Here is a 9304-nt window from a genome sequence, read left to right on the forward strand (position 1 = left end):
CACACACACACACACAGGACACACACACACAGGACTCACACACACACACTCACACACACACACAGGACACACTCACACAGGACACACTCACACACACACACACTGGAAGCACACACTCACACACACACACACTGGACACACACACGCTGGACTCACACACACACACACACTGGACTCACACACGCTGGACTCACACACGCTGGACTCACACACACACACACACACACACACGCTGGACTCTCACACACTGGACTCATACACTGAAAACGCTCTTACCTGTGTGTGTGTGTGTGTGTGTGTGTGTGTGTGTGTGTGTGTGTGTGTGTGTGTGTGTGTGTGTGTGTGTGTGTGTGTGTGTGTTCAGGTGTATCCCTCATTGACTGTCTGTTCTTCTGCTTACCGCTACAGTGTGGAACATGGTGGAGAGAACAGAATGAAACCTGGACTTAGAAAATGTGAGTGTTGACTGCTGTGAAGAATATGACTAAGAATAAGTCTTAATTCAAGTTAAGTCAAAGACCACCATCATTACTGACTTGGTCATATTAAATATCATCTGTAGTTCTACAGAAGCACAAATCAGGGACACCAACGTTTACAAAGAGTTGATTTGACAATGTGTGTGTGTGTGTGTGGCGAGTTTGTGTTACATAAGAAATGTGTGTGTGTGTGTAATTATTGGTAATAAGTGTGTATTATATTACCATACAGTATAACATATGATCATTCAACAAGTCTCAAGTTACCTTAACTTCTCCTTTTGATACCTAGAAACATCTACATTAAATGAATTAGTGAAAAGTGAGTTAACATTCTAATGTGAATGATGATGATTTCTAATATTGTGTCTGGTTTCATCCATCAGATGTCTGTGATCTCACACTGGACCCAAACACAGTATTCAGATACAGCTTTCTGTCTGAGGAGAACAAAAAGGTGACACATATGGGAAAGTACCATCTGTATCCTGATCACCCAGAGAGATTTGAGCACTGTGGAGAGGTGCTGTGTAGAGAGGGTCTGACTGGGCGCTGTTACTGGGAGGCAGAGTGGAATGGGGGAGAGGTTGATATAGGAGTGGCATATAAAGGAATCAGCAGGAGAGAAGGGGGTGAGGACTGTTGGCTTGGATTCAATGACAAGTCCTGGAGTGTGGTCTGCTCTGAAAACAGTTACAGAGCCAGGCACAATAAGAAGTCCACCTTCATAGACGTCCCCTCCTCCAGCTCCCACAGAGTAGGAGTGTATCTGGACTGGTCAGCCGGCACTCTGTCCTTCTATAGAGCCTCCTCTGACACACTGACCCACCTGATCACATTCACCTCCACATTCACTGAGCCCCTCTATCCAGGGTTTCATCTTTGGGGTTGTGGTGCCTCAGCGTCCCTGTGTCAGGTGGTCCCTGTGTCAAACACAACATGATGTTTCACTCTAATCATGGTCATGTTCAGTAAGACACACTGGAGCAGCAATGTAGAATATCTCTCTAGTCATGTTCAGTAAGACACACTGGAGCAACAATGTAGAATATCTCTCTAATCATGTTCAGTAAGACACTGGAGCAACAATGTAGAATATCTCTCTAGTCATGTTCAGTAAGACACACTGGAGCAACAATGTAGAATATCTCTCTAATCATGTTCAGTAAGACACTGGAGCAACAATGTAGAATATCTCTCTAGTCATGTTCAATAAGACACACTGGAGTAACAATGTAGAATATCTCTCTAGTCATGAGATATAATATTATTATTATATCTAAATATTCATGACAATACACCACCTAAGTTAATAGTCATTAATATAATGAATCACCACACTGTGTTGTTAAAACTGGTTTCATTTACACATCATTGATATGGTTGTTATTTGGCTTCTTGGGCGACCCTGCTGATGTGAGTAACTACAGGTCCATTAGTACACTACCTGTAGTGTCGAAGGTTGTTGAAAAGTGTGTAGCAGAACAACTGATTTCCCACCTCAACAACAGCCCCTTCACATTACACTCCATGCAGTTTGGCTTCAGAGCGAAACACTCCACAGAAAAGGCCAACTGCTTTCTTCTGGAAAATGTGAAGTCCAAGATGGACAAAGGGGGCGTTGTTGGGGCTGTGTTTCTGGACCTAAGGAAGGCTTTCGATACTGTTAACCATGAGGTTCTCATCACAAAATTGTCCAAGTTCTACTTTTCCCCCGACGCCTTGAGATGGATGAAATCATACCTTGAAGGCAGAACTCAGTGTGTCAGAGTGAGCAATGAGCTGTCGCCCACTCTTAGCTATGATGTGGGCGTGCCCCAAGGGTCAATACTGGGGCCCCTCCTGTTCAGCCTGTACATTAATGATCTGCCTTCCGTCTGCACTGGGTCTGAAGTTCAAATGTATGCAGATGATACAGTGATATATGTGCATGCAAAGAGCAAACAACAAGCTGCACAAGAACTCACTACTGTAATGGTCCAGGTTACAAAGTGGCTCAGTGACTCGTGTTTGCATCTCAATGTGAAAAAAGCAGTTTGCATGTTCTTCACAAAGAGGGCAACAGATGCTACTGAGCCAGATGTCTATGTGTCAGGGGAGAAGCTCCAGGTGGTATCTGATTTTAAGTACCTTGGAATCATACTTGATTCCAACCTCTCTTTTAAAAAGCATGTGAAAAAGGTCATTCAAATAACCAAATTCAACCTAGCTAATTTCCGATTTATACGAAATTGTTTGACCACAGAGGTAGCAAAACTGTATTTCAAATCAATGATACTCCCCCACTTAACATACTGCTTGACTAGTTGGACCCGACTAGTTGCTATACAACATTACAACCTATTCAGTCTGTCTACAAACAGGCTCTCAAAGTGCTCGATAGAAAGCCCAATAGCCATCATCACTGTTACATCCTCAGAAAGCATGAGCTCCTGAGTTGGGAAAATCTTGTGCAATACAACGACGCATGTCTTGTATTCAAGATCCTAAATGGCCTGGCTCCCCCTCTCCCCCTCCGCTCCCCCTCCACTCAGTATTTTTGTAAAACAGAAAACCCAAACATATGGCAGCAGATCCACAAGGTCTGCCATGAGAGGTGACTGTATAGTTCCCTTAAGGAAAAGCACCTTTAGTAAATCTGCTTTCTCTGTGAGAGCGTCCCATGTCTGGAATACACTGCCATCAGACACACATAACTGCACCACATATCACACTTTCACAAATTGCATGAAGACATGGCTAAAGGTCAATCAGATTTGTGAACATAATCACTAGCTGTGTATTGCCACTTTCCATGTTGTCTGTTGTCTGTAGCTTGTGAGGTGTGAAAACACTGTTGTTTTTATGGATTTTGTCTTGTTGCTTTTTGTCCTATGTTGCTCTGTCTGTATGCTACATCTTGCTTGTCCTATGTTGCTCTGTCTGTATGCTATGTCTTGCTTGTTCTATGTTGCTCTGCGTGTGCTCACTGCTCAATGATTGTCTATATTGTAATTGTTTTTAATAACCGGCCCAGGGACTGCGGTTGAAAATTAGCCGGCTGGCTAAAACCGTCACTTTTACTGAAACGTTGATTAATGTGCACTGTCCCTGTAAAAATAAAATAAACTCAAACTCTTGGTGTTTGTAAATATTGTAGAATGTTTATTTGTCAAATTCTTGACACAACAATCTGGTTTGTGTATAAACTCAATTCAACTGAATGAAATGATGTGCCAGATGTGACTAATAAAGGGTCATCAACCAGATGGAAGAAAAGAGGTGGAAATGTTTTAATATTGATCACAATATGACAGTACAGTAATAGATAGAAGAGAGGTGTAAATGTTTTAATATTGATCACAATATGACAGTACAGTAATAGATGGAAGAGAGGTGTAAATGTTTTAATATTGATCACAATATGACAGTACAGTAATAGAAGAGAGGTGTAAATGTTTTAATATTGATCACAATATGACAGTACAGTAATAGATGGAAGAAGAGAGGTGGAAATGTTTTAATATTGATCACAATATGACAGTACAGTAACAAGGGTTGTGTTCAGTACATAGAAATGGGTCTAATTCAGTTGAAGAGGAAGCTTTTAAATTCACACAAAACAGGACACTAATCATTCTGTTTTCACTACTGTATGATGCTGTACAAACACACATACACATGGATTAGGTGTTGTAGATAGGTAGTGGAGTAGGGGCCTGAGGGCACACATCGTGTGTTGTGAAATATATTGTTAATGTATTGTCATATTTTTGAAATGTTGCCGAACCCCAGGAAGAGTAGCTCCTGCAGCAGCTAATGGGGATCCATACATAAATATATCATAAATACAATTACCTCTAATACCTCTGGGATGTTGTCCTCTCTTATCTCTGATCACAGACTTCTAATACCTCTTGGATGATGTCCTCTTTGCAGGCGAGGACCATGTACTTCTTCATGTGACCTCATCAACAACCTGAAAGAGTGGAAGTATTGGTTTCCATCCAGGTAATATCTAGCCCTGTCCAGGGGACCAGACCCATAGACTGGAGGTATTAGTTTCCATCCTGGCCAGGGGACCAGACCCATAGACTGGAGGTATTAGTTTCCATCCTGGCCAGGGGACCAGACCCATAGACTGGAGGTATTAGTTTCCATCCTGGCCAGGGGACCAGACCCATAGACTGGAGGTATTAGTTTCCATCCTGTCCAGGGGACCAGACCCATAGACTGGAGGTATTAGTTTCCATCCTGGCCAGGGGACCAGACCCATAGACTGGAGGTATTAGTTTCCATCCTGGCCAGGGGACCAGACCCATAGACTGGAGGTATTAGTTTCCATCCTGGCCAGAGGACCAGACCCATAGACTGGAGGTATTAGTTTCCATCCTGGCCAGGGGACCAGACCCATAGACTGGAGGTATTAGTTTCCATCCTGGCCAGGGGACCAGACCCATAGACTGGAGGTATTGGTTTACATCCTGGCCAGAGGACCAGACCCATAGACTGGAGGTATTAGTTTCCATCCTGGCCAGGGGACCAGACCCATAGACTGGAGGTGTCCTCTTCACCTCGGGGACAGGGACTTTGTTGGTCTTCCAGCCAATCTCACCTTTAGTATTTGGTCCCATTTTCCTTGCTTGCAGTGATTAACCTCACTTGGGCAGGTGGGACGCTACCGTCCCACCCACGGTTAACACTATTCAACAGCCAGTGAAAATCAGAGCGCCAAATTCAAAACAACAAAATGTCATAATTCAAAGTTCTCAAACATACGACTATTTTACACCATTTTAAAGATACACTTCTCCTTAACTACATATAGTTTGTGATTCTACAAACCTGTTGAATTCATTTGCAGTTTGTCTTGGTTGTGTTTTGGATGATGTTTTTCCTAATAGAAACTGAATGGTGAATAACGTCCTGTCATTTTGGAGTCACTTCACTTTTATTGTAAGTTAGAATAGAATATGTTTCTGAATACTTCTTCAAATTACCAATGTCCTTATATGAACTGTAACTCAGTAAATGTTTGAAATTGTTGTATGTTGCATTTATATTTTGGTTTCCATAGTTTCATCAGATGTTGTTCTTTACCCAGACACCCTGCACAGTCTGTAGATGTTATCTGTGGTTAGAGGCATTTATCAATGCATTCATTCAGACTGTCAACAGATAATATAACATACCTGATTCCAACATTAAGTGCAGGACTTTATACAAGGCATTTGGTCCAGGTGTTCCAATTGTCTAGAGAAATGCATTTTCTCCGCTCCTAGAAGGTACTCTGCTAACTGGTAATATAGGAGAAATCTGAAATGTGGCATTGAATTCATAGCAGTAACGGGACCAGTCTAAAAGCCACTATGATAGGAACAGTATCTATACAGGAGAATGATCAGAGTTATGTCTCCACTATTAAAGGGACAGTATGATCAGAGTCATGTCTCCAATGTTCACTTTAGGGAAAGAAGTCACACTTCCTGTTTCCACTCATCTTTATTTGACTTGCTGCAATACAGAGGTACAGGCCGTATTAAATCATACATTAACTCTCTAAACTTTTCTTCATTTTGTCTTTATTGAAAATGAAAGCTGTGTGTTCCTTTATTCACCATTTCAATAAGGGAAGAACCAGTTTTAATGTCCAGCAGGCTCTGACAAGATCCAGAAAGTATTAACACTTCAAGACTCTATGGTCAGATGACTTTTCATAGAGACGTAATGGTAAATAATGGTAATGAGGGGGGGACTAAGACCACAGTACACCACTACACTGGGAATAGAGAATCATCAATAGTGTTGCTGTGGACACTGGGTAATCTGACTAACACACACACCTGTTTGACCTCTCTGTGACCTCACTGTAGGACTACACTTATGTTACTATTCTGAGTCAATTCAGGTAGCACTTAATGTCCTGTGTTTGTGTTAACCATGGCAACCAGCGTTGTAAATAAAGAGATGTGCAGAAAGATAATCAGCCTCTGTGTCTGTGGATCCTGTCCCCTTGTATGTATGTTTCATATCAGATTGTGTCTGTGGATCCTTTCCCCTTGTATGTATGTTTCATATCAGCCTCTGTGTCTGTGGATCCTTTCCCCTTGTATGTATGTTTCATATCAGCCTCTGTGTCTGTGGATCCTTTCCCCTTGTATGTATGTTTCATATCAGACGCCCATCTTTTCAAAGAAACATCATTTCATTCAGTCGCTAATTGAGTAAAATAAGGAGTGCTTCAGTCCTTGTTTCGTTTTCACTTGTTGTTACCCGGTAAATAACCAACAACCATGGATAACCACAAGGAGAATAAGGTGAGGAAACCGTCCATGTCAGCCAGGTCCATCTTTTTAAAGAAACACCATTTATTTACATCTCTAGGGCTCCTGAGTGGCTCACCGGTCTAAGGCACTGCATCTCAGTGCTAGAGGATCAGTACAGACACCCTGGTTCGAATCCAGGCCGTATTACAACAGGGGCGGAGTTTGAGGGGTGTCCGAGGTGGCATTCAGATGTCAGGGGTGTCCAGTGCCTCCCCAAAATGTCATTCGCTACTGGCAGTTTGATGCTGATTGACATGTCATTTCACCTTTTGTTGAAAGAAGCATTTATTTTTACGTTCAAATCGAGGACGAGGAAAAGAGAATATTAATGTTGGTTGCGAGATACAGAAGAAGAAGAGAGAATATTTCCACAGCTCCACCAGCTCTTTTCAGGCTTGGCTCCTGCATCATATATGAAGTAAGTTTTAAGGTTTAGCATCGGGTTTAGGTTTCCTGAACAACTTCTATGAAAGTTGAGTCGCTGTGTAAGTTAACCTATAATTCTTAAAATAATTGTTATGTTTTTTGTGAACAATCAAGTTCATATAAATTACTCACGATAAATGTTCACAAAAAGCATAACAATTATTTTAAGAATTATAGATACAGAGCTCCTCTATGCACTCGATATGTCCGATTTTAAAATAGCTTTTCGGGTGAAAGCACATTTTGCAATATTCTAAGTAGATAGCCCGGCATCACAGGGCTAGCTATTTAGACAGCCACCAAGTTTAGCACTCACCAAAGTCAGATTTACTATTAGAAAAGTTTTGATTACCTTTCCTGTTCTTCGTCAGAATGCACTCCCAGGACTTCTACTTCAATAACAAATGTTGGTTTGGTCCAAAATAATCCATAGTTATGTTCCAACAGCGGCGTTTTGTTCGTGCGTTCTAGACACTATCCGAATGGTAAATAAGGGTCGTGCGCACGGCGCATTTCGTGACAAAAGATTTCTAAATATTTCATTACCATACTTCGAAGCATGTCAACCGCTGTTTAAAATCCATTTTTATGCCATTTTTCTCGTTAAAAAGCGATAATATTCCGACCGGGAATCTGCAATTAGGTAAACAGCCGAAGGAAAATATATCACTGGGTCGAATCAGGCACGCGCCTAATTCCATTGTCCTCTGATGGGCCACTTGGCAAAGGCGATTATGTGTTTCAGCCTGAGGCTGCCTCGTCATCGTTCAGGTTTTTCCCGGGCTCTGAGAGCCTATTGGAGCCGTAGGAAGTGTCACGTTACAGCTAAGATCCTGACTCTTCAATAAACAGAAGCAAGAACAACAACACCTTGTCAGACAGGCCACTTCCTGCATGAAACCTTCTCAGGTTTTTGCCTGCCAAATGAGTTCTGTTATACTCACAGACACCATTCAAACAGTTTTAGAAACTTTAGGGTGTTTTCTATCCATATGTAATAAGTATATGCATATTCTAGTTACTGGGCAGGAGTAGTAACCAGATTAAATCGGGTACGTTTTTTATCCGGATGTGAAAATACTGCCCCCTAGCCCAAAGAAGTTAATAAAAAGAGTACTACAATAGTAATAAACCCGTCATTCATCAGTACCCTGAACATAGCTGGGTGTTTCTGGGATAGAGGGTTGATATAAAAGTCTATATATTCAGCAATAAAAGTCTATATATTCAGCAATATAGTAATATTCTGAGACACAATCACTTCCTATTGGTCAGCTGCAGGGAACCGCCCACGTCTCTGAGACACAATCACTTCCTATTGGTCAGCCGCAGGGAACCGCCCACGTCTCTGAGACACAATCACTTCCTATTGGTCAGCCGCAGAGAACCGCCCACGTCTCTGAGACACAATCATTTACTATTGGTCAGCTGCAGGGAACCGCCCACATCTCTGAGACACAATCACTTCCTATTGGTCAGCCGCAGGGAACCGCCCACGTCTCTGAGACACAATCATTTACTATTGGTCAGCCGAAGGGAACCGCCCACGTCTCAGGAGATATGCATTTTAGGCAGTAAGTACAACTGCCTAGGCCTTGGAGAATCTGTCCCAAAAAGACAGACCATCTGTTTATCTGTAATGTACTTATCCTCATACAGTTTATCACCTGGATTAATCTTTGTGTTTTCCGGTTGTGTTGAGTGGGACAATGGAACATAGTGTTTAACATGATCCTATTGTGTATTGGCTTCAAGAAGATATTCACTTCATCCATTACAACAGTCTGAGCCCCTTATCTGCTGGTTTAATCACTATATTTCTAGAGCTTGGTTTTTAACCATTTGTAAGGTTAAGCTGATAAAAAAAGGTCTGGTTCTGAATTGTGAAAAGGAAGTCACATCCCTACGTATCAGAGTCTGTATAGTTTCTGACTCCAACTGAGGTTCCAAATGTGAGGGGTTTGGAAATAGTATCTGAGGAAAATCTGTTTCATATTCACAATGATCTGATAACTTCAATCTTCTATGATAGACGTGTAGATCCCCTCCGGAGCTCCTCCCAGTCCACCTGTTTAGGAGTTGGTATGAAAGTCA

General features: G+C 41.9%; 1 protein-coding gene across 1 annotated transcript in view; it reads left to right on the top strand.

Annotated features, from left to right (window-relative positions):
* The window catches only part of LOC123733071 (stonustoxin subunit beta-like), a 7242-nt gene extending 3632 nt beyond the window's left edge, over positions 1–3610 (top strand). Inside the window, exons 2-3 of the mRNA XM_082970925.1 lie at positions 409–455; positions 866–3610. Coding sequence (XP_082827051.1) covers positions 434–455; positions 866–1422 — 579 coding nt within the window. The 5' untranslated portion in view covers positions 409–433 and the 3' untranslated portion in view covers positions 1423–3610. The remainder of the gene's footprint in view (positions 1–408; positions 456–865) is intronic.
* Positions 3611–9304: the final 5694 nt, after the last annotated feature.

This window comes from Salmo salar, unplaced genomic scaffold (genome assembly GCF_965601325.2).
Source record: "Salmo salar unplaced genomic scaffold, fSalSal1 ptg000117l, whole genome shotgun sequence".
Classification (NCBI taxonomy): domain Eukaryota; kingdom Metazoa; phylum Chordata; class Actinopteri; order Salmoniformes; family Salmonidae; genus Salmo; species Salmo salar.